At 48.6% G+C, this 25,330-nt stretch overlaps 2 protein-coding genes and 1 long non-coding RNA gene across 3 annotated transcripts in view; 2 read left to right on the forward strand and 1 right to left on the reverse strand.

The window, feature by feature from the left end:
- LOC138788017 (actin, alpha cardiac muscle 1) overlaps positions 1-1,736 on the reverse strand; it is a 48,296-nt gene extending 46,560 nt beyond the window's left edge. The window contains exon 1 of the mRNA XM_069965444.1: positions 1,445-1,736. Coding sequence (XP_069821545.1) covers positions 1,445-1,461 — 17 coding nt within the window. The 5' untranslated portion in view covers positions 1,462-1,736. The remainder of the gene's footprint in view (positions 1-1,444) is intronic.
- Positions 1,218-3,761, forward strand: LOC138788019 (uncharacterized). The gene is made up of 2 exons (XR_011362540.1): positions 1,218-1,727; positions 3,549-3,761. It is a non-coding gene; the product is annotated as an uncharacterized lncRNA (long non-coding RNA).
- Positions 3,762-15,568: 11,807 nt separating this feature from the next.
- On the forward strand, positions 15,569-24,982 carry OTUB1 (OTU deubiquitinase, ubiquitin aldehyde binding 1). Its single transcript, XM_069968250.1, has 7 exons — positions 15,569-15,752; positions 18,314-18,375; positions 18,591-18,689; positions 20,338-20,456; positions 22,047-22,131; positions 22,276-22,470; positions 24,625-24,982. The coding sequence occupies exons 1-7, from the start codon at positions 15,710-15,712 to the stop codon at positions 24,820-24,822; spliced, it is 801 nt and encodes a 266-aa protein (XP_069824351.1). The 5' UTR covers positions 15,569-15,709; the 3' UTR covers positions 24,823-24,982.
- The last annotated feature ends 348 nt before the right edge of the window (positions 24,983-25,330 follow it).

The raw sequence follows: 25,330 nt of genomic DNA on the forward strand, positions 1-25,330 counted from the left end.
TTTAACCCCCTGGGAACCAAACTGTGGTGTTCTGCGCCCCAGCCCCCGCACAGCCAAAGTTCAAAAAATACATACAGTAAAGTAAAAAAACGCCAGAAAAAAAACACAACTGCATGAAATAAAGTCATGCGTTACACTGGCGTTTTTTGGGGGGCATAAAAAATGCCAAACAAAAGTGATGTGTGAGGGAACCCTTACAGCTTGCTGCACTTCAAAAAAATCTCGTTTTTCAGTACTTATCAGCTGCTGTATGTCCTGCAAGAAGTGGTGTATTCTTTCCATTTTGACACTGCTCTCTGCGGCCAACTTTGTCGTCCATGTCAGCAACTGCCCAGAGCAACAGCAAATGCCCATAGAAAACCTCTCCAGCTCTCCAGACTGGAATGAATACCACTTTCTGCAGGGCATACAGCAGCTGTTAAGTACTGGAAGACTTGAGATTTTTTAATAGAAGTAGATTACAAATCTCTGGCACACAGTTGATTTGAAGGGAAAATTTGGGGGGTTCACTGTGTACTGACAGAGCTTTTGATGATTTTAGGGTGCCATGTATTGGCACCCTGCCGATCAGTGACTGATTGGTGAAAACTCATTTAATACCTAAGCTAACATGTTCTGTAGGTGTACTCTTTAGGCATCTCAACACTTTTGGGTGTTTGTTTACATTCTGTTCTGCTTGGACTGAGTTCACATGGAGTAAAACTGGCGGAAATCCTGCCAGCCTCCCTGTCATAATGACAGTCTATGGGAGACTCATGTGCCTCCTCTCTCCGACATGTCCATTCTTCCGAGCGGAGAGAGGAGGCGCGCGAGCCTCCCATAGAATGCCTGTATAACATAGAGGCTGGCGGAATTCCGTGTGAACTGGCCCCAATTACCCCTCCCACTTTTCCACGTGGAAATTGCACTGAACTAGTACGCTAGATTTTCGGCCCGTAAACTTTTCTCTTCAATTCCGACGATCTTGCTCAGTGTGAACTGGCCCTTATACAGCACACCTAGTGGCCAGAGTGTTTGTGTCACTGTGTATGTTACAGCGTGTCTGTGTGCGTGTGCAACAGTGTGAGTTTGTTACTGTGTGCATCTTTGTGTTAGCGTGTTATTATATCAAATTGAATTTTATTTGCTATATAGTATTGATGTTGCCTGATCTTTGTGTACGGCCACCTCGGTTTCCATAGCACCACCGCGTATCACAATGTGGTTGTAAACTGGGTCTTATTTCTTATGGGGCCATACTGACGTTTTCTCTTTGGAGTCTGTAAGAATCCAGCAGCAAATAGTTGTCCCCGCTCTGCTCATGTGAATGGCATCTGTATAAGGTTCTGTAGGAAACACTGCACATGGTCGCCTTTCTTTCTGCGCTCTGATTCTCACACAGCCCCGCCAGGCAGCTTCTATATGCAGCACAAGGATAAGGCGCTCTCCACCATCACACACTTACAAAAGCACAGCGGGCATAAAGGTCTCCGGTAAAATGGCGGATTTCTTCTCCTCTAGCGTTCAATCACGGCACCTCAGCCGACTTCCGGTCATGTGATCGCATGCTTACGTAAAAGATACCGGCGAACACGCTTCCATTTTGCCGACCTTGTCACAGGGTGTTCGTACCAAGGTGCACTATGTCGTACGCACTATCTCGTCTTTTCCGGGTACCCCGGTTTGCCCAGCTCATCTCCCGAAGGGGAATGTCTTCTGGCGTGGCAAATACCGGCTCCAGCCCTGCGGTGAGACCTGTGTGGGGATCGGTGCGGTGTAGTGAGGGGTGTACGCGCGGGGGTCACCTCTAGTAACTGCTCAGATCCTTGAGTTTGGCCGACCCGTGCTGCGGCCTGTCCGGTGCCGTTGTAGTGAGGCTGTGAGCAGGACAATTGCTAACCATTCTCTCGTCCTATACCCGGATAGAGTTATGACCTAGGTCTGACGTCATTGATATCAGTCCGTATTATTGCGTACTGTGGGGTTCAGGTATTATTGCAGCTATGGGAATACTGATGTACTGTGCTGCCCCTGGTGGTCATCCTTATCCATGCAGTTTGTCTGTATTCTATCAGCTATTAAAAGTGAACTAATCACTAGGAATTTCCTTCTAAAGCTGCTGGCCGATAGATGGGGTAACCTGCTGCCCTACCGTGTGTTCTATGTGGTCTGTTTAGCAGCAGGAGTTCAGTCTTTTATTTGGGTGTGTGAGGCAGGGGGGAGCTGGGACCTAGTCGGTGTGTTCTGAGGCGGTGAGTGACAGGAAAAAGCGGATTCTAACAGGCCGCTCCCAGGCTATAGAGCAGGGTAAGCTCGGGAACCGGGCGGCATTTTATAAAGAACCACGCCACCAGGATCCCTTTGATTGGCTTACGTGAGGGGGGAAAATGGTGAATTTTGTTCAACTTGCAGAGCCCTACAAGTATAACTATTTATTTAAAACGGGAATATTCCTTTTAATGACAGCCAGGGCTCTGAGCAAAATGACTGTGTTCATGTGGTGATGGCTGTACCTGCTTGTGGGGCTGAGCGATATATACAGTAAAAATACTAACACTGTCTCTGGCGTCAGTTAAACCACCAACCTCGCCAGGACGGTATTTTTTTTTTTTTAGATATTTTAGGTAAACTGACGCCAAAGACAGTATTGGTATTTTTACGGTATATTGTGCCACCTGTCTGAGCTGAAAGCCTGTATGTGTCAGAGAACTCCCTGCCCCCGTCTGGCACGGCTTGACAGAGCGCCCCCTGGTTTATAAAGTCCAGACTTGCTCAATAGGATAAGAAACGTTGCAGCTTGTGAAGGGCCTACAGGCAGTATGTCATAGTCCATAGTCTGTGCCTTTAGTCATACACCACTGTGCCTATGCCCCCCCCCCCGTATAGTGACCTCCTGTGTGTACATAGCTGTATACCTGTGTATGCACCTCCTTTAGTGGCTGTATACCTGATTTATAAAAAGGCGTGTCATAATTATCGTTCAGTTATTGTTACCGTAGCAACATGAACATTAACCGCAATATTAATTTAGGCCAATATCGCTCAGCCCTACCTGCTTGCTTGTCATTGGACCTATATTCCTTTGAGCTGGGTCATGTAAACAAGTCTATGTTCAATTGAGATTAAAGGGATTATCCAGTGGTACAAAAACATGGCCACTTACTTCCAGAGACAGCCCCAGTCTTGTCTCCAGCTTGGGCGCGGTTTTGCCGCTCAGTTCCATTGAAGTGAATGGAGGTTAATTGCAAACCGCACCTGAAATGGAGACAAGAGTCGTGCACTCTGAAAGAAAGTGGCTATGTTTTTGTAGCACTGGATAACCCCTTTAAGGATCCATGAAGTGGGAATATTTGACTGGGAATTTCCAAAGTGTATGATGGACGTTTGACTGTTCCATCCTGGTTTACAGAATTCGGTCCTTTTACACTGTCAGAGTTTTAATAACTTTGTAACCTTTTAGCCACCAATCTAATTGTACAAACTCTGACTTTCTTGCTCTTTTTATTGTGATGCCTGGGTGAAGTATTAAAGCTGTTTTTTTTTTGTTTTTTGTTTTCTTCCCTCTACAGGATACGGTTATTGGCCTCACCGCATTTATGATCACCTTCCTGGTTCCATCGGGCTATATCCTCTCCAAACTGGATGAGTATAAGAAGAGAGACTGATGCTGCACATTCCCCTCACTTTGATGCATTCCGTTTCCAGCTTTGTTAAGCCGTAGCCATGTGCTGGTTCTAAACGCACATTTTTCTGTTACAATAAAACCTGTTTACACTCCTCTAGTTAACAAGTGTTTTTGTCTTTGCTATATCTACACACATGTTTTTAGGTAGCTGGTGAAAGAGGAATTCTTATAAAGTTGGGTAAAAATTTCCTCTAAGTTTTATAACAGATATAATACATAGTTAGTTATCTGTTAAGTTTTTGACTGTTAAAGGGGTAGTGCGGTGGTAAAGAATTATTCACAGAATAACACACATTACAAAGTTATACAACTTTGTAATGTATGTTATGTCTGTGAATGGCCCCCTTCCCCGTGTCCCCCCACCCCCACCCGTGTACCCGGAAGTGTAGTGCATTATACATACCTGTCACGTGCCGACTCCCGGCGCCGATCTTCAGTCAGTGACGTCTTCTTCGGACGGACGGCGAACAGCTCCGACTGTCCCGAAAGCCGGCCGCCCTCTGCAGCGTCATCCGATGCTCAGCCGCGATTGGCTCAGCCATTCGCGGCTGGGAGATGGGCAAAGCTGGACCCAGTACTGGAAAACTTCTCCCAGTTTCCCAGGACTGGATCCAGCTTTTCCCAGCATCTGGGGAGCAGCAGCAGGCAGTTTAATGGCAGTAGGCTGATGAGTGGATTGTTTAGTTGCTGCATCTCAAGTCACATTACAGCTGCATGTACAAGAATAATAAATTCATAATCTGGTTTAGTTGACAATGTGCTGAAGGCAGTGGGGAAACCAGGCCTCTACCTTTTCCCAATTCATGTGCAATGTTGCTGATATTGCTAGAAAACCCAGCCATAGACCTTGGATTTTACATATGTTGTGGAAACGTTATTTTCTTTTTTTTGAAGGTAGGAAAATGTTGCACCATAGTTTATTTAAAAATCTAGTTTAAGTATGTAAAGCACAAGAGCTGGCACCCTAATTAACAGTAATTATACTTATAACGTTATATTTTATTGAAATACAAAATACATGATTTACATAGAAGTACCCATTCCACTGATTTAAAAACAAATAAAACTTCGTATGGTATAAAATTTTTCCAGATGTATAAACTCCCCCTTGTGTATAAACATAGGACTGTGCCTGTCAAAAGTAGAACGTAGAGTGCAATTGCTAAGGTATACAGTAAAGTATCTGAAGGAAAAAAAAAATCAATAAAATATTCTAACTATCCCCATAAGGGGATTTTAAATTGCAATGCTTTGATCGCTCATACTATACTATATACAACAGCCTTGTCCATTTCTGAGTAGCTAAAGCCCATGAAGACACTATGCTTACTATAATTTTTTAAATTTTAATTTCATTTTATATGTAAGATCTGTGTTTTATTGTGTGGAATTGCAGTTTATTGCTGTAACTGTGAGCCAAGCAGTATGGTCTAACTTAGTGATGGCTAACCTTGACACTCCAGCTGTTGCAAAACTACAATTCCCATGCCTGAACAACCAAAGATATGGCTTTGACTGCCCAGGCATGATGGAAATTGTAGTTTTGCAACAGCTGGAGTGTCAAGGTTAGCCATCACTGCTCTAACTGGTCAGTACCAGTTTTTTTTTTTTTTCTTCTAATTAAGGTTCCCGTAAGGCTGCCTGCCCCTATAAACGTATTTTAAGTGTTGCTCTTTTATATGGACCCTTAAACCAACTCATTATCCTGTGTTTCAGCACAAGTTGCTGTCCTTGTCCAGTATACCAGGATTACAGGAGTTTAGCATGAAAATCTCCTTCACTGACGTGATCAAAACCTGACCATGGCATCTATATGTCTCTCGAACACTTAACGCACTCATCAGTACCTGGTGATTTTTCCACTACATTTGCTGCTTTCTGAAGACCCCCTAGGCCTGCCAAGGCTTATATGCTTGTATACAGGTGTGACAGTGGATGTACACTACTCAAAAAAAAAATAAAGCAATACAGTGTAACTCCAAGTCACCAACACTTCTGCTAAACCACACTATCCAGTTATCAAGCAACACTGATTCTGAATCAATTTCTCCTGCTGTTGTGCAAATGGGACAAACTACACAAAGAAATGATAGTAATGAGCAATAGGCTGTATCCTGAAATTCCAAGTGGTACTCGGGCTGTCTCCTTCCAAACGGACCAGGAAGGCATCGGGAATCAAATGAGGAGGGTTCGAGTTCGATAGAACCTAAGATTTTGCGCTGTTCGATCATCTCTAGTGGTGACCACAGACCATTTCTCTGTTCTCATCCTTTTTGGCTGCTGTTTTGGTCACTGCTCTCACCCCTAGAGGTAGCATGAGGCGGTGTCTACAACCCACAGAAGGTGCGGCTCATCCAGGATGCGAGCTGTGGCAAGGAGACAGGCCAGTACACCAGGAGAAGTGGAGAAGGCTGTAGAAGGGCAACAACTGACATCGATACCTTTGTGCAAGGAAGAACAGGAGGAGCACTGCAAAATGACCTCCAAATGTGGCTGTGGAGTCAAAGTCTGAGCTACTTTTAGCTGAAGTCAGAGTAGGAAAAAATGTACTGACTCCCACTCTAGCTTTAAAAAAAATATTTTAAAATTTTTATAATTGGGAGTTTTCATATGGATTTTATAAATGTTTTTGAGCCTATTAATGAGAATAGATTTTTTTTTATAAATCTAAGCCTTTTATTTATAACATCCAGGAAAACCCTGGATACATTTAGTTTCCTCCATATATCAGTAATCTGGTCTCTATTTGGCAGCTTGTTTCTGAGCTGGAAGAGTCTATTGTGTGTGTGTGTGTGTGTGTGTGTGATCTGTGCTCTGTGCTGTTCTCTTCCTGGATGCTGGATGATTATATGATGATATGAGCAGCAGTGTAATATTAAGATATCCTGTGTAATATAGAGGAAGAAAAGTAGTGTAACAGGAACCTCTGTTCTTTTCTCTCTGAGAGGTGCTATGGCTGCAGCAGGCTGCATGTGTGTGCTATGGCTGCAGCGGGATGTGTGTGTGTGCTATGGCTGCAGCAGGCTGTGTGTGCGCGCTATGGCTGCAGCAGGCTGCATTTGTGTTAAAAAGAGGCAGAAATTAAAGTGGCAGTCTGGGCATCAATGAAAAATTCAGGGGGGACAGGGGGTTGGGATTATAATAAAGAAGTCCTATTTACCCGTCCCCGTGCCCCCACAGTGCAACATGCTCCCAATCCTGTGATGTCATGGCCCCACTCAGAAATGCTTGCTCAGCCAATCAGTGAGTCACTGCAGTCACTGACTGGCTGAGTGTGTAGTTCCTATGAGGCAAGGGTGATTCAGGAGCTCCGTGCCTATGGCTGACCCCTTCATATTACAGGTATAGTTACCAGTGTTTCTTTGTGTATGCTGAATATTTAGTTAGAAACATAGAAGATTGTCAGGAGAAAAAGACCATCTGCTTCTTCTAGTCTGGTTCTGAGTTGTTCAGGACATGGAGGCTGGAGACTGGCTGCATCCACTACACACACAGGAGAATCTGCTTTATATCTTTCCTTATTCACTCAAAAGTCACCTCAGAATCATGAGCATTACACTGAAGTTGCTCAGCAAGATCTACTTTACACTAGTTGGACAAACAAGTCCCTTGGTGTGTAATTGGCCATTTATGAAGGACCTAGACTCGGGGTTGGTCATGCTAAAAGAGCTGCAGCTTTCTGACTCCACAGCCCTGGTGTCTGCACAAATGGTTAGAAGCTGACTCCATGAGGATGGTATGAGGGCCCGACGTCCACAAATGGGGGTTGTGCTCACAGCCCAACACCATGCAGGACGCTTGGAACATCAGAATTGGCAAATTCGTCGCTGAGGCCCTGTGCTCTTCACAGATGAAAGCAGAACCTGGAGTCTGGAGATGCAGTGGAGAGCAATCTGCTGCCTTTAGCATGAGTGGTTTGGCAGTGGGTTAGTAATGGTGTGGGGTGGCATTTCATGTGCTCGCCAAAGGTAGCCTGACTACCACCAAGATAAGATCCTCAGACCCCTTGTGAGACCATATGCTGGTGTGGTTGGCCCTGGGTTCCTCCTAACACAGGACAATGCTAGACCTCATATGGTTAGAGTGTGTCATAACCTCTCCATCCACTAACATCAAATTTCAACAGACTGTCCAGAAGTTGGCAGATGCTTTAGGGCCCTTTTAGACAGAAAGATTATATGACAGATTATCTGCCAAAGATTTGAAGCCAAAAGCAGAAACAGACTATAAACAGAGATCAGGTCATAAAGGAAAGCCCGAGATTTCTCCTCTTTTCAAATCCAGTCCTGGCTTTGGCTTCAAATCTTTGGCAGATAATCTGTCAGATAATCTTTCTCTGTAAATGGACCCTTATTCATTCAGATTTAGGATGTGTTATTTGAATGTTCCCTTTATTTTTTTTGAGCAGTGTATATTGTGCAGCATAAGGTATTCGGTGCAGATGGTTATGAGTTCAATTCCTGAAGGAGACCTTTTTTTTAATACAGTGGTACCTTGGTTTAAGAGTAACTTGGTTTAGGAGTGTTTTGGTTTAAGAGCTCACAGTTTTTCAAATTGTGACTTGGTTTAAGATCATTGCTTTGGTTTAAGAGCTCCCTGTACTGGGTGGGAGCGCAAGTGGGGGAGGGACATGGTCTGCATAGCAGGGTCTACAGCCCTGTACTCTGACCCAGGAAGTCTCCCTCACCTTCCAAATCATAGCAGATCAACTTCAGGCTGGGGCTTGCATCAGGGGACAGGACTGTGGAGGTAATCTCTTCATAGCTGTAACCCCTCTCTCCCCGGACAGTGAGTGCTGCTATACTGTGCCCACATCTGCCCTGCTTATTCCGTCATGCTCCCTGCAGTCTCTGTCAGTCCTTGTGTGCCCCATCCTTTCCATTACTGTACAGTAACTTATAATATCACATATTCTGCTGTTTCTGAATGTTTGTTTCATTTGTTTTACATGTTATTCAGAACAATAAATCATTATTTTTGGGGTGTGGAACCAATTGTTTGCATTTGAATGATTTCTTTTGGGAAAATTTGCTTTGGTTTAAGAGTGGATTTGGATTAAAAGCACGGTCCTGGAACGAATTATGCTCGTAATCCAAGGCACCACTGTATTATTGTTCCTTTTAGAAACCTAATTTTAATAAATTTTCAGGCCTGGTTAACACAATGTACTTTTTGATTAAACAACGGTTTAATCACAGCGGCCGTTCACATTAACCCCCTATGAAATCCCTGCTGCAGTGTATACACACTGTATACACTGCGGCCGGGATTCCATGCGGCCACACAGAAGACTGTCACGTCTACTTTGTGCGGGTGCTATTCAGTCAACAGCGCCTGCACAAAATAGACTGTGCACACAATGTAAAGTACATCTTTCGGCCCTACTTTAAATTGTGTGCTATGGCTTTGGAGTACGGGCACACCCGAATGTGCCCGCATTCCAATTCAAATAAAGTGATGTTCACACGGCAGCGGCCATTCTGTGACACAGCTGTGTCACAGAACGGCCACAGTCATGCCAAGTGTGGCAGAGGAAATGATCTGTAAGGGAAATCAAAACAACAATAAGGACAATTTGCAGTAAAGATCCATTACCGTATTGGTTGTAGTTTCTTTTATTTACATAATTCACATACAAAAAGTCAAAATTTTAAAATTAACCTCTTAAAGGGGTTATCCAGCGCTACAAAAACATGGCCACTTTTCCCCCTACTGTTGTCTCCAGTTCAGGTGCGTTTTGCAGTTAAGCTCCATTTACTTCAATGGAACGGAGTTTCAAAACCCCACCCAAACTGGAGACAACAGTAGGGGGAAAGTGGCCATGTTTTTGTAGCGCTGGATAACCCCTTTAAGGACAACACCAATGTTAATGTTTGCACTTTAGTTTTTGGCTCCTTTTGTTTAAAGGGTCCCCGCGCTTGCATTTTTTCACCTACAGAGTTACATGAGCCCTTATTTTTTGCAACCCGAATTGTACGATACAATGACAGACTTAATTTTTTTCATACAATCTTTCTATCTTTTGCTGGCGAATACACAACTTTTTGTTTTTCTTTTCTGGATGTGATGTAATAAAAAAAAATCAGCAATTTTGCACTTTGGCCTGTTTTTGCGCTTCGGCTTACATACTGCATTGATCTCTGCAATCAGTGCTGGATTACTACGGGCAGCCGATCAAGTGCCGAGACCCAGGCCCAGCAAGTTTGACAGGTTGCACAATCACATTGCACGCGCGTGTGTGTGTGCAGCCACCAGGTCCTGAACAACTCAAAACTAGACTAGATGGACCAGGTGGTCTTTTCTAACTATTCACACTACACAGAGAAAAACTGCTACAATGCCAGATAGGGTCAGCCATAGTGATATAGAGGGGTCAGCCATAGAGATGTAGAGGGGTCAGACATAGTGATATAGAGGGGTCAGACAGGGATATAGAGTCAGTCATAGAGATATAGGTCAGTCATAGAGATTTAGAGGGGTCAGCCATAGTAATATAGAGGCCAGCCATAGTGATATAGAGGGGTCAGCCATAGAGATGATATAGTGATATAGAGGGGTCACATATATTGCTATAGAGGGGTCAGTCATAGTGATATAGAGGGTTCAGACATAGTGATATAGAGGCCAGTCATAGAGATTTAGAGGGGTCAGCCATAGTGATAGAGAGGTCAGCCATGGTGATATAGAGGGGTCACACATAGAGATGTAGAGGGGTCAGCCATAGTGATATAGAGGGGTCACACATAGTGATATAGAGGGCTCAGCCATAGTGATAGAGAGGGGTCAGCCATAGTGATATAGAGGGCTCAGCCATAGTGATAGAGAGGGGTCAGCCATAGTGATATAGAGGGTAACGGAGCAATTTTGAGGAGCATTTTGTTTCTTAAAAATATTTAAAGCCATCAAATAAAATTAAAGGTATACAAGTTGCATATCATGTAATCGTACCGACTTGAGAACATATGCAACATGTCATTTCTACCATAGGGCCAATGGTGTTAACACAAAACTCCCCCAAATAAAAAAAAATATCTTTTCAATTTCTGGTGGAGGCTGCTCCTCATCTCAGAGGGCTGGGAGGGTGGGGTACGTTGTTACCGGAGCCCCATCTCGCTAGCAGCAGAGAATAGGAGCTTTCTACAAGCCGTGCAGCCGCATGCTCTGAACCGCTGCGGTCCTGGGTGCCGCATGTAGCCTGGGACCACGGTTATTAGCGGGCACGGTCCGATCGCCGTGCCCACTAATTGAATATTCAGATGCAGCTGTCAAAGTTGACATACTGCAGCCTCATCCCTGGTGTCTAGAGGGGAGATTACCACATCCCGGGCAACCCCCGTGTTCTTACCCGGCCGGGGTCTGCGCCATAATGCCGCAGATCCTGGCTCAGCACTCGGTTGTTTTCGGTGGAAGCAGCCGAAAGCAATCGAGTGCCAATCTCATCGATCTCAATGAGAAAGTGATATGGAGTCCAAGCATCCACCGGCTGCCCCCACCCCGAAGCACGTTACGGCGTAGCCTTTTTCAAGGCTATGCCGAAACGTGCGTCGGGGTGGGGGCAGCCGGTGGATGCTTGGACTCCATATCACTGTTGGTATTATACCTATTTAGCACTATTGCACACTTTGATGTTTGCATATTATGGACTTGATTTTTGTAATACTATGACCCTTTTAGCACTTATAGCACTTTGAGTCCTGTATGATACATGATTAATTTTTTACTTCCACTGTGTCTTTACCTATGTAATTTATTACACTATTAATTTATTTATTTACTTATTGTGTCTGCGCGCAGCAGCCCCCTCGTGTATGTTCGCCGTTTTTAATATTCTAGTCAGTCCTTGTTCATTGCTTATTGTTTCAATTATCATGAACTATTACTATGTCATATTTTTAACCATAAAATTCATATGTGTTATAATATCATATAATAACATCTGTACACCCGGCTGCCCCCTCCCCCCGGGCACATCTGTACACCCGGCCGCCCCCTCCCCCGGACACATCCGTACACCCGGCCACCTCCCCCTCCGCTGGGCACATCTGTACACCCGGCCGCCCCCTCCCCCCGGGCACATCTGTACACCTGGCCATCCCCCTCCCCCGGACACATCTGTACACCCGGCCATCCCCTCTGGCACATCTGTACAACCGGCCATCCCCCTCCCCCGGACACATCTGTACACCCGGCCATCCCCTCCCCTCGGGCACATCTTTACACCCAGCCGTCCCGCTCTGCCGGGCACATCTGTAAACCGGGCCGCCCCCTCCCCCGGACACATCTGTACACCCAGCCGGCCCCCTCCCCCGGACACATCTGTACACCCGGCCGCCCCCTCCCCCGGACACATCTGTACACCCGGCCGGCCCCCTCCCCCGGACACATCTGTACACCCGGCTGCCCCCTCCCCCCGGGCACATCTGTACACCCAGCCGCCCCCTCCCCGGACACATCTGTACACCCGGCCGCCCCCTCCCCCGGGCACATCTGTACACCCGGCCGCCCCCTCCCCGACACATCAATACACCCGGCCGCCCCCTCCCCCGGACACATCTGTACACCCGGCCGCCCCCTCCCCCAGGGCACATCTGTACACCCGGCCATCCCCTCCCCCAGGGCACATCTGTACACCCGGCCATCCCCTCCCCCGGGCACATCTGTACACCCGGCCGCCCCCTCCCCGACACATCAATACACCCGGCCGCCCCCTCCCCCGGACACATCTGTACACCCGGCCGCCCCCTCCCCCAGGGCACATCTGTACACCCGGCCATCCCCTCCCCCAGGGCATATCAGTACACCCAGCCGTCCCGCTCCGCCGGACACATCTGTACACCTAACCGCCCCCTCCCCCGGACACATCTGTACACCCGGCCGCCCCCTCCCCTGGACACATCTGTACACCCGACTGCCCTCTCCCCCGGACACATCTGTACACCCGGCCGCCCCCTCCCCCAGGGCTCGTCTGTACACCCGGCCATCCCCTCCCCCAGGGCACATCTGTACACCCGGCCATCCCCTCCCCCAGGGCACATCTGTACACCCAGCCGTCCCGCTCCGCCGGACACATCTGTACACCCGGCCGCCCCCTCCCCCGGGCACATCTGTACACCCGGCCGCCCTCTCCCCTGGGCACATCTGTACACCCGGCCGCCCCCTCCCCCGTGGCACGTCTGTAAACCCGGCCGCCCCCTCCGCCTCCCCCGGACACATCTGTACACCCGGCCGCCTCCCCCTCCGCCGGGCACATCTGTACACCCGGCCGCTCCCTCCCCCGGGCACGTCTGTACACCCGGCTGCCCCCTCCCCCGGACACATCTGTACACCCGGCCGCCCCCTCCCCCAGGGCTCGTCTGTACACCCGGCCATCCCCTCCCCCAGGGCACATCTGTACACCCGGCCTCCCCCTCCCCTGGACACATCTGTACACCCGGCTGCCACCTCCCCCGGACACATCTGTACACCCGGCCGCCCCCTCCCCCAGGGCTCGTCTGTACACCCGGCCATCCCCTCCCCCAGGGCACATCTGTACACCCGGCCATCCCCTCCCCCAGGGCACATCTGTATGCCCAGCCGTCCCGCTCCGCCGGACACATCTGTACACCCGGCCGCCCCCTCCCCTGGGCACATCTGTACACCAGGCCGCCCCTCCCCCGTGGCACGTCTGTAAACCCGGCCGCCCCCTCCGCCTCCCCCGGACACATCTGTACACCCGGCCGTCTCCCCCTCCGCCGGGCACATCTGTACACCCGGCCGCCTCCCCCTCCGCCGGGCACATCTGTACACCCGGCCGCCTCCTTCCCCCCGGGCACATCTGTACACCCAGCCGCCCCCTCCCCCAGGGCAAGTCTGTAAACCCGGCCGCCCCCTCCGCCTCCCCCGGACACATCTGTACACCCGGCCGTCTCCCCCTCCGCCGGGCACATCTGTACACCCGGCCGCCTCCCCCTCCGCCGGGCACATCTGTACACCCGGCCGCCTCCTTCCCCCCGGGCACATCTGTACACCCAGCAGCCCCCTCCCCCAGGGCAAGTCTGTAAACCCGGCCGCCTCCCCCTCCGCCGGGCACATCTGTACACCCGCCTGCCCCTCCCCCCAGGCACAATTGTACACCCAGCCGCCCCGCCGGGTACATCTGTAAACCGGGCCGCCCCCTCCCCCAGGGCACATCTGTACACCCGGCCATCCCCTCCCCGGAAACACATGTACACCCGGCCATCCCCTCTGGCACATCTGTACACCCGGCCATCCCCTCCCCCAGACACATCTGTACACCTGGCCATCCCCTCCGCGGGCACATTTGTACACCCGGCCGTCCCCTCCCCTCGGGCACATCTGTGCACCCGGCCGCCCCCTCCCCCGGACACATCTGTACAACCGGCCGCCCCCTCCCCCGGGCACATCTGTACACCCGGCCGCCCCCTCCCCCCGGGCACATCTGTACACCCGGCCGCCCCCTCCCCCGGGCACATCTGTACACCCGGCCGCCCCCTCCCCCGGACACATCTGTACAACCGGCCGCCCCCTCCCCCGGGCACATTTGTACACCCTGCCGCCCCCCTCCCCTCCCCGGACACATCTGTACACCCTGCCGCCCCCCTCCCCTCCCCGGACACATCTGTACACCCGCCTGCCCCCTCCCCCCAGGCACAATTGTACACCCAGCCGCCCCGCCGGGTACATCTGTAAACCGGGCCGCCCCCTCCCCCAGGGCACATCTGTACACCCGGCCATCCCCTCCCCGGAAACACATGTACACCCGGCCATCCCCTCCCCCAGACACATCTGTACACCTGGCCATCCCCTCCGCGGGCACATTTGTACACCCTGCCGCTCCCCTCCCCTCCCCCGGACACATCTGTACACCCGGCCGCCCCCTCCCCCGGACACATCTGTACACCCGGCCGCCCCCCCCCCCGGACACATCTGTACACCCGGCCGCCCCCCCCCCTCCCCGGACACATCTGTACACCCGGCCGCCCCCCCCTCCCCGGACACATCTGTACACCCGCCTGCCCCTCCCCCCAGGCACAATTGTACACCCAGCCGCCCCGCCGGGTACATCTGTAAACCGGGCCGCCCCCTCCCCCAGGGCACATCTGTACACCCGGCCATCCCCTCCCCGGAAACACATGTACACCCGGCCATCCCCTCTGGCACATCTGTACACCCGGCCATCCCCTCCCCCAGACACATCTGTACACCTGGCCATCCCCTCCGCGGGCACATTTGTACACCCGGCCGTCCCCTCCCCTCGGGCACATCTGTGCACCCGGCCGCCCCCTCCCCCGGACACATCTGTACAACCGGCCGCCCCCTCCCCCGGGCACATCTGTACACCCGGCCGCCCCCTCCCCCGGGCACATCTGTACACCCGGCCGCCCCCTCCCCCGGGCACATCTGTACACCCGGCCGCCCCCTCCCCCGGACACATCTGTACAACCGGCCGCCCCCTCCCCCGGGCACATTTGTACACCCTGCCGCCCCCCTCCCCTCCCCGGACACATCTGTACACCCTGCCGCCCCCCTCCCCTCCCCCGGACACATCTGTACACCCGCCTGCCCCCTCCCCCCAGGCACAATTGTACACCCAGCCGCCCCGCCGGGTACATCTGTAAACCGGGCCGCCCCCTCCCCCAGGGCACATCTGTACACCCGGCCATCCCCTCCCCGGAAACACATGTACACCCGGCCATCCCCTCCCCCAGACACATCTGTACACCTGGCCATCCCCTCCGCGGGCACATTTGTACACCCTGCCGCTCCCCTCCCCTCCCCCGGACACATCTGTACACCTGGCCATCCCCTCCGCGGGCACATTTGTACACCCTGCCGCTCCCCTCCCCCGGACACATCTGTACACCCGGCCACCCGGCCGCCTCCGCCGGGCACATCTGTACAGCCGGGCACATCTGTACACCCGGCACACGGAACAGTTTATATTTCCCACCACGGCCGCCACATCCGGCGGACCCGGTAAAATGAAGGCCTGACTTCCGTTCTGGGGTCTCCCGGAAGTGATAGCAAGCGGGGACCGGAGCAAAGATGGCGGCTGAAGAATCTGATCGTCTCCAGAGCGACTGTGATGGTGAGATGTGACGAGGCGCCAGATGCTTGGTCGTGAACGGTGCACATTAGGACGTATAACCGCAGCGTCAGGGGGCGGTGTGCGGTGTGCGGGCGGCAGCCGTGAGGTGGTTATCCGCACAGCAGCTGCGGAGTCTGGAGGTTGCGGCATCCGCTGTAGGCTCTGCATTGTCCTGTAACCGCAGGGTGGCGCTGTGATATGTGGGGGTGTCACTGATCGGCCCCACTGATCTCCAGACTGTAGGTGTTCTGGGAATTGGGCAGGATGTGGTGACCAATTCACTGGGAATCTAGTAACCCTCTTATGTCCTCAGATCAGTGACACTCCATCCCCCAGTATGGGACCCTGTTGGTGTATAGTGCAGGGATGGGGAACCTTTGGATCCACAGCTGCTGCAAAACTACAATTCTCATCATGCCTGGGAAAAAGCTTTGCATCATGGGAACTGTAGTTTTGCAGCAGCTGAAGGTTCCCCATCCCTGGTCTAGTGCCACAAATGTATATACAGGAGCCCCGACATCACTATAGGCTTGAGTAGAGATATGTCCCCCCTCCCTCACACTCACCAGGCCCTGCCAGGGTGTTCAATACTTGTACCTCCCACCCTACAGCCTCAGCGGTCTCTGCACATGGTACAGGACCAGGGGGTCTGTCAGCAAAAATAGGGGAGTTTTTCTAGTGTAATGAAATATTTAGTGCAGGATAGTCACATATACTATTGTAGGAAGGCTGCGGCATATTTTGGTGTCCATTACTAGTACTGGGTTTTTAAGGCCCCTTTCCCTGGACCAATTATCCCTAATGAGTGTACCCAGGAACACGATAATTGGCCAAACACCAGGTCTTCAGACTTGATTATTTATGCGGCTGTAAAAATCATTGTTATTGGCAATGGAACCATACAGCAATACAGATAGTTGTGTGGGCATGCTCTGGGACCAGCACTTTCCTGCACACATCTCATGCTGAAGATCTGCAGGGATCAGAGGATTCATAGGATGAGGTTATAGACCCCCAAACGCCTTCAGTAACTGACAGCTGAACAATCGTCCCTCTGTCACCTGCCTGTGGAACGCTCCTGTGTTCTCTATCGGGAGGGGTGTAAGCTGTATTAAAGTGACTGTACCACCAGGCCCAGGCTGAAGCACTGGAGGCAGGCCGACGCACCCTTAGTGGGAGGAAACCCTAGCCCCTCTATGATAGGGTTCCATTGATTCTAATGGAGTCACGTCATGGAGGGGCTGGGGTTTCTTCCCACTAAGGGTGGGTCGGCCCGCCTCCAGTGCTTCAGCCTGGGCCTGATGGTACAGTCACTTTAAGAGCTCTCTCAATGCGGCTTATTTCTGCCTGAGCAAAGGGGTCGGCCGTAATTTTCCATCAAGGCCTTTGGCTGATCAAAGTGTATCGGAAAGAACCCATAGGAGGACAATGCCGCACCCATTGACCCAAAAACCCCACCCATGTGAGATAAATGCCAGAAAAAAAATGTAGGTCCAGGGTTTTACTTCTTTACTGACTTTCCAGCTAACATTTTTGATATTTATGTGTGCCGTACCTCATTGGTCATGTGACTATAAAGCCATGTCATCACTGCAGCATGGTGGACAATGCGCTGGCAGGAGGAGGATGCAGCAGGAGAGTACAGGTCATATTATTTCCTCTCTTGAGGCCGTGCCCATGAACGTATGTGTTCACCAATGGCTGTGCAAGATTGCTGGGATTACAGGCAACGCCATTGATGACTGTGTGGGGGGCATCGTTTAGTTGCCATGTTGGAATGGTCTTAGGCGACCACTAACCCTACATAGCATGAAGCTGTGCGGTGGACTTGCATCCCTCCGGGCATCATGTATCAGTGTGATGCAAGGAAAGCCAAAAATCTTGCAGGACTGTGAAAGCTTATATTTTTTTTACAGGACTTTTATTAATAAGAAACACTTCTGGGGCCGATAATCGGGCTGTGTAAAAGTGACAGCGATTAGCTGAGGGCCTGGAAAATGTCTGATCTTCGGCTGATCGTGTCTTTAGAACATGCTTTAAATTTATTGTTATCGGCCGCACATCTTTCTGTGTAAATGCAATGTGAGGCCGATGACGAAGGAAAAGTGACAGCACGGATGTGCAGCTGGACAGGATGCTGGATCACAGCATCAGCACTGCTGTGTGACAGCACGGATACATGGATTGTTGATGCAGCCCGGACCATTGATTTGTAAAGGCACTGAAAACTGGTGCTGACCAGTGCTTGTTTGTGGCCGCCCGCGGCTGACACATTGTCACATGTACAAGGACCTCAGTGGCCATGTTGTTATCTGTTGTAGAAAAGTCTCTGTGGGAATAGAAACAATGGGGGAGATTTATCAAACTGGTGTAAAGTAGAATTGTCTTAGTTGCCCCTAGCAACCAGTCAGATTCCACCTTTCATTTTCCAAAGAGTCTCTGAGGAATGAAAGGTGAAATCTGATTGGTTGCTACGGGCAACTAAGACAATTCTACTTTACACCAGTTTGATAAATCTCCCACATTGTATTTATGTAGTTATTTCTTCTTCTATTTTTTAGGTGTAAATTGCCTTACATACGATGAAGCGATCATTGCCCAGCAGGACCGCATACAGCAAGAGGTTGGTATCCCCTGGATTTGCTGATAGCCTGAGGGACTCACAATACATGCATGCTGAGAGGTCTGACTACTTCAGTCAAAAGCTTTTACACTATTTTGATAGAAGCCTAACGTGAATAACCGGTGCTAATCTCGAGTGTCGGGATCCCCTGTGGGTTGTTTAGGAACAATGGCTATTCATGTTCACTGGACAGTAATTCTCCTTTCTCATGTTAGATTGCTGGACACACTCCATTGCTATCTGACCGGTTGGACCTCTCTGTACTCTACCAGGAATATGCTCCTGATGACCAAGTTTACCAAGACAAGATCAAGGTATTTTTTTTTTTTGGTACAATAAATTAGAGATTTCATGCATCTGCACTGCTGTGTGATCTGATGACTGACAGCACGGATACATGGATTGTTCATGCAGCCCGGATCGTTGATTTGTAAAGGCACTGAAAACGGGTGCTGACCAGTGCTTGTTTGTGACCAGTGCTTGCTGTGATCCAGCATCCTGACCCTATTACACAGAGCATAATCAGGTCAATTTGGCAGATCTTTGCTCCGTGTAATAAATAAAGATCAGCCGATAAAATCATCAGCTGATTGTATGCATGTAATAGCGATGCACAGCAGACAGCAGATGACTGTTTAAAAAAATAAACTACTCCATATCTCTCTGTGCTCCCTGTGCGGGCCAAAGCTACCAGGGTGCACCGAGAGTTATGGAGTAGTTTACCCTTATTGGGCTGCACGATTAGCGTGCTGTAAGCGAGAGCCGATCAAGCAGATAGATGCTCTCTAAGGGTATGTGCACACTACGGAATGGCTAGGGAAAAACCTGTTCATTGTTTGGGTGGACGGCAGAATACCCCCTTGCATAGAATGGCATGGCATGGGCCGAGACGCACGCGACCGCGAGCTGTGGATTTTCCACCCCGATTCCGTAGTGTGCATGTATACTTAGGGTGGGTTTACACTGAGCGATTTATCTGACTAGATTTATAAAGCCAGAAACAGACTTTAAACAGAGAACAGGTAAGAAAGACTGAGATTTCAAAATCATTCCTGGCTTTGGCTTCAAGAATTTGTCAGATAAATATCTGTGTAAACACACCATGACATTACAAAACATAACAAAATCTTTTTTACACCATTTAATGCCCACTCATTGCTTTACATATTGGTCATAGTTATTATTTGTGTTGAGCGGTTTTAGTGCTTTTTCTGCAGACTCACCCTCAAAAAGCAGCTAAACAAAGTCCACTCTGACACACTCCTCCTGGCTTCCTTTCTTCAATGGACTTGGTTAGTGACTGAAGAGAGGGAGGACACCTGACTGCCGCTGTTTACTGTGTAGCACTCTTATCTCCCTCTACCCTTCCACCTCTGCCTCCCTCTGGTCACAGATGCCAGCTCCGGGCTGCTTCCTGCTGCGCCTGCAAAGCCCTCCGCCTCCCCCCTGCGGCCGCACAGGTGTCTGAGTCTGAAGCTGTAATCTGAGAGCAGGGGGAGCCTGGAGGGAGCCTGAAGCTGTCATCTATACATAGGAGGTGGGGAGGCTGTGCAGCTGCAGCAGGAGGGGGGCGTCGTCTGTGACCAGTGGGAGCCCTCCCAGATGACAGCTCCAGTCTGCATCTGTAGTCCTGTGTGTACTTTGACAGCAGTGGGGAGGAAAGAAGGCTACGGGGTGGGTACCCAAATGGTCCAATCAGGGAGGAGCAGTGCATGATGGGAAATGTAGTTTCTCAGTTGGCGCTTAGAAGAACTTGTAATTCAGGAATGGCAGCAGCTAGAAAGACAGGATAAGGCTCTAAATACTTTGTGGGGACTTTGTGTGTAAGATCGGCTAGGTTTATTTTTTAGCCCTTTAAGGAATTGTGCTTTGTAATATAACCCTTAGTTATTGTGACAATTGACAGGTGTAGCGTGCTGCTTGACCTTAGCTGGAACATTTACATTTGGTTTATTTTGCCAGGACTTGCACAGAAGATACACTTACATACGTCGAACAAGACCAGATGGCAACTGTTTCTATAGAGCCTTTGGCTATTCCTATTTAGAAGCTCTGTTGGATGGAGGAAGTGAACTTGAAAGGTAAGGCACAGTATAGTCACTGACAATCGGGGCTGTGGAGTCGGTAAGCCGCAGCTCCGACTCCAACTCTGACTCCTGAATTTTATCAGGACCGACTCCGACACCTGCTTCTTCATTAATGGCCAGGGGAGTTATTTATCACACTGGCTCAGCAGCTTCTTCCTAATGTCCTACATGATCCTGGGGCGACTTCTGAGTGAATAAAGGAATACTGTATATAAAGCAGATTCTCCTGTGTGTGCAGTGGATGCAGTATTATATGGGACAGGCTGATTCATAAGCTCTTTTTTGTTGGACACTCTTTAGTAGTAATTTTGGTGCATGTCTGCAGCACCTTTTGTTGTTTTCTATTGCATGTTTTGTTTGCATTACTGATATTTTTTTTATGTTTGTATCTTGTCGCCTTTGAAAATTTCTAAATACATTATAAAAGGTAAAACTGCTACTGCTACAACTACAGCACTACAACTCCCAGCAGACCTAGATATCAGGTCCACATATCATCAATTCAGTAGTGCTCAGCTTGGTCATAGGACAGTCCATCTGTAAATATGTAAAGAAAGATAATGTGCAGCAGTCATAAAACTTGATCTTTATTCAATATCCAAAAGACATACAAATAAGAACATGGAGACACCTCTCCTCACAGCCTCAGCCAACGGCCATTTCACACTTCCCAGAGCTTTCTCAATGCATGCGCCGCTGTTCCTGGCTATGGCGCCTAAATGCGTTTAGGATGCAGGAGGAACTTGAGGCCGATATGAAATTATTATAAAAAAGGCAAAGGGAGAAGGAACCAAGGAGGAGGCGTGACAGAGCCCGGCACGGCCGGAGAGCCCCTCTTTCACATTTGGTCACACTAAGATTGCACATTTTCTGCTACATGGACTGATAATCTACAGCAGGTACCATGTTGAATAGGGTGCTGTGACCTATATACCACTGTCAGCAACTCGGCTCAGGTCCAAGTGCTGACAGATTCTACCACTTCAAAATTCATCAGTTTGTTGACATCCCTGACATTGATTCTTTTCATTAAAGAGGTTATCCAGGATTAGAAAAAAAACTCAGCAGCACCCCTGTCCCCAGGTTGTGCTCCATTCACATCAGTGGATACAGCAATACAAACTGAGAAAACTCTGGAACTAACTTGAGATCCTACCTCATGGTGCACTCAAGTTGTTCCAGAATTGGCAAAACTGACAAACAGCTGATGTCATCCCTTAAAATCTATGGTGAAAAGGGGCTGGAGGGAGACTGAAGCAAACAAAGACTACAGGAGTTTATATTGAGTATTAGGACTCGCAGCTATGGAACGGCTATGTTAAATTGCTATGGCACACCTCTCATGCCGTTAAAGGGTTACGGGTTATGCTGCAGTCTTGGGACCTGGTCAAAAAAAAAGAAATACAGCATAGGATTGACAAATGTCCTCCATGCTGCTGCTTATGGTGTACAATAAAGTGATAGAAGAGCAGGATCCCGTTTCTGTGTGTGTGCAGGGAGCCATCATAGAGGCTGGGCTCCACCCACTAGCTCAGGGACAACTAAAAATGAGAAATGAATTCTGTCTTTTTTTTTCTCTTCTAGGTTTAAAGAGGTGGCAATGCGCAGTAAAGAAGAGCTAATCAGACAGGGCTTTACAGAATTTACTATAGAAGATTTCCATAACACAGTAAGCACTGTTCCTTTGTGTCCATAGTATGACCTTTATGGGTAGCTTTGTGTTCTTTCCATCTTTAGGAAATTGCTCATTTATGTCTTTGTGGTGACGCTCAGTCTACATGTTTTTTTTTTTTTTGTATTCTTACATTCACAGTTCATGGATCTAATTGCTCTTGTGGAGAAACGTCCTGCGGTGTCAGAGCTACTGGCTGCATTTAATGAGCAGACTGTTTCAGACTATGTGGTTGTCTACCTGCGTCTTCTGACCTCTGGACACTTGCAGAGGGAGAGTGTCTTCTACCAGCACTTCATAGAAGGTGGAAGAAGTGTTAAGGAATTCTGCCAACAGGTAATCTGCCTTCATCAAAGCTTAAAGCTTACTTAGCTGATGCGGAGAGCCCTATTACACAATGATTATCATGCGAAAAATCATAGTTAATTGTTCGCACATCTTTCTTGTATGTGTTTCGTTTGCCCATCATTACGATCATTAGTATACTAGAGTGTACGAACAATCGTAATTGCGATCGTAACTAACGACTATCGTTCCATGTATTATAGTGAACAATTTCAGGTTGTTCCCAAAAGGCCTCGTTTGCAATCGTTAAATTAAGAAAACTAAAAATCCCTTAGTCTAATAGGACCCTAAATTTGGATATATGCCACCCATTCAATTGTTGGAATAACATTCACACATTATGTGTAAAATATGTAAATGATATAAGAGCAAAAGCATACAGGGAAAACTACACAATTAAATTGGGGCTCTGTTCGGACATGTCCAGCTTGAATGTAAGATAAGGTTATGTATAGAGATGAGCAAATTTACAGTAAGGCTGCATTCACACGTTCGGAACACGGACGTGGAATGCATGTACCAGACTTTTCCCCCCCGCCCAGGCAGCATCTGTGATAAGATGCTGGGAGCCGCGGAACTGTATTCATAGAGAGAGAAGTCCAGTACATGCATTCCGTAAAGAAGAGCTAATCCGACAGGGAACACGGAACGTGTGAATGCAGCCTAAGAACGAAGCGATTTGTTAGGATCGGCCGGCTGCTGGTTTTAAAGTCTGCGAGGCTCCTCCCCGGGTGCTGGAAAAAGCTGGATCCAGTTTCCTAGGACTGGATACAGCTTTTCCTTTTACCCTGGGAGGAGCGGCACAGACTTCAAAACCAGCAGCTTGACAAGACGATCCTAACAAATAGCTTTGTTCTTATGTTAACTCACTCATCCCTAGTTATGTATACATAAAAGTTCCATATGGCATCCTGTGGAACGTTTGCCTTCTGATCATAGGTTGCCAGATCCTGCACAAAGAGAGGTTACCAAATCTGGCGACCAGGCAGGCCAAAAAGACATTCCTGGGTAACCCTTGCTGTGGGTGAGCAGTAGCCTGCTTTAAAAAGACCAGCTAATTTGTCCACGTTGGCCAAGTTAAGTTCCTACTACTTTTTGTGTAGGCCAGTTGTATCATTATCAACTTAGTCACACTTGTGTTCATAATGATGTGGCATCATAGCATAATCCGAGCAGTGGCTGTTGATACTTTCTGTGCTAGATATGTGAATATAGAAGAAAAAAAAAAAATGGAGGACCACCCTACCTGGGTGGGTGGAAAGAGAAGGGGGTGACCTTACCCTTTAAGTATGTTAAAGGACTAAATAAGGTTCAGGAGGGACCTTACCTAAGAACAAGAAGACACAGTCTAATTAACCATTTAAATGCTCCGAGAATCCCTCACGTGGTGGTCTAGTGTCTGGGTTTTTTTTTTTGTTTTTGTTTTTTTAATTTCGATTTTATTGTGCAATTATTTTCCCTGTTTTACAGCATATTTTATGGAAAAATTAATTGCAAAGTTCACTAAGAATAGTACTATAGGTGAAAAAAAATCAAGCGCTATAGCCTTTTAAACATGAGAAGGACAAAACGTGCAAAAATTGGCTTAGGAGAGAAGGGGTTAATGTTGAAGTTGCGTTAGGAAATTAGAGTTTGGAATTTCCCCACAATCTTTTCACTAGCTTTAGATATTCCATGGTTGTTGCCATTTTTGCACAAAGCATAATAAATGTGACCTGCATTCTTTGCAACTGAATTTTGTTCTACATTTTTTACACATGAACACTTAACCTGACGCTGGCCCACTCAAAAGTTGCTTTCTGCTCTTGATTTGGAGTCCCCTCCCCTGTAAATAGTGGTGCCTCTACACCTTCGATAAATGTCGGCTGAATAATATTTCAGCTGACTGTTATGTCCCCCGGGTTTGTTTGGTTACCAAACAAAACTTTGAGTAGAGAATGTTGTTTGATTACTGAATTGTTCGAACACAGAGGCATTCGGAAAAGATACTACTGTATAAGGCTCCATTTGTTTCTGTCTTTGAAGGCAAATAAGTGTACATTGCACCCTTTTTCATCATCTACCACGATGCAGTATTAATGTAACTTGTTTATTCTATCATCTCAATGCCTGTTTGTTTGTTTTCATCTTTTTTTTTTTTTTTAGGAGGTTGAACCCATGTGTAAGGAAAGTGACCACATTCACATCATTGCTCTATCCCAGGCCTTGAATGTTTCTATTCAGGTTGAATATATGGACAGAGGTGAGGGGGGCAGCACAGTCACCCACGTGTTTCCTGAGGGCTCAGATCCACAGGTGTTCCTGCTCTACCGACCTGGACACTACGACATTCTCTATAAGTGACCTGCTCTGTGTTTTTCTGCACCCCCTCCCCCACCCCAATAAAATTTCACATTCTCTTATCCCCTCCCTCTGCGCTTTAATCTGTTCCCCAATTATCTGTACATTATCCTCTGCCTGTTATGTTTTATTTCAGTGGAGCAAAATAAATTCATGTCTTGAATTTCTTATTGAAAGGCTACAGGTTTTACACATTGCGTAGTAGGAGCATCACTTTACATTAAGGGTTATCCAGTCTTATAAAATTGACGGTTGTTTCAGACTCCCAACAACTTTTAACTGAGGGGGAAGTCATACCCTGGTGACGGTATACTAATTGGTTTTCGCTCATTAGCAGCTGCTCCGACCCATCCACTCTTCAGTTATTCACAGTGTTCAGTTCAGTGCCAGTACTCTGAACTGGGTGGGTGGATGGAGAGGCTGCTCATACATACTGTAGATGAACTAATTAAGACTCCTAGGAAAAGGTTTACTACCGAAACATTGGAGTTATGGTCTGTGATTGATCATT

Source organism: Dendropsophus ebraccatus, chromosome 4 (genome assembly GCF_027789765.1).
Source record: "Dendropsophus ebraccatus isolate aDenEbr1 chromosome 4, aDenEbr1.pat, whole genome shotgun sequence".
In the NCBI taxonomy this organism is placed as follows: Eukaryota; Metazoa; Chordata; class Amphibia; order Anura; family Hylidae; genus Dendropsophus; species Dendropsophus ebraccatus.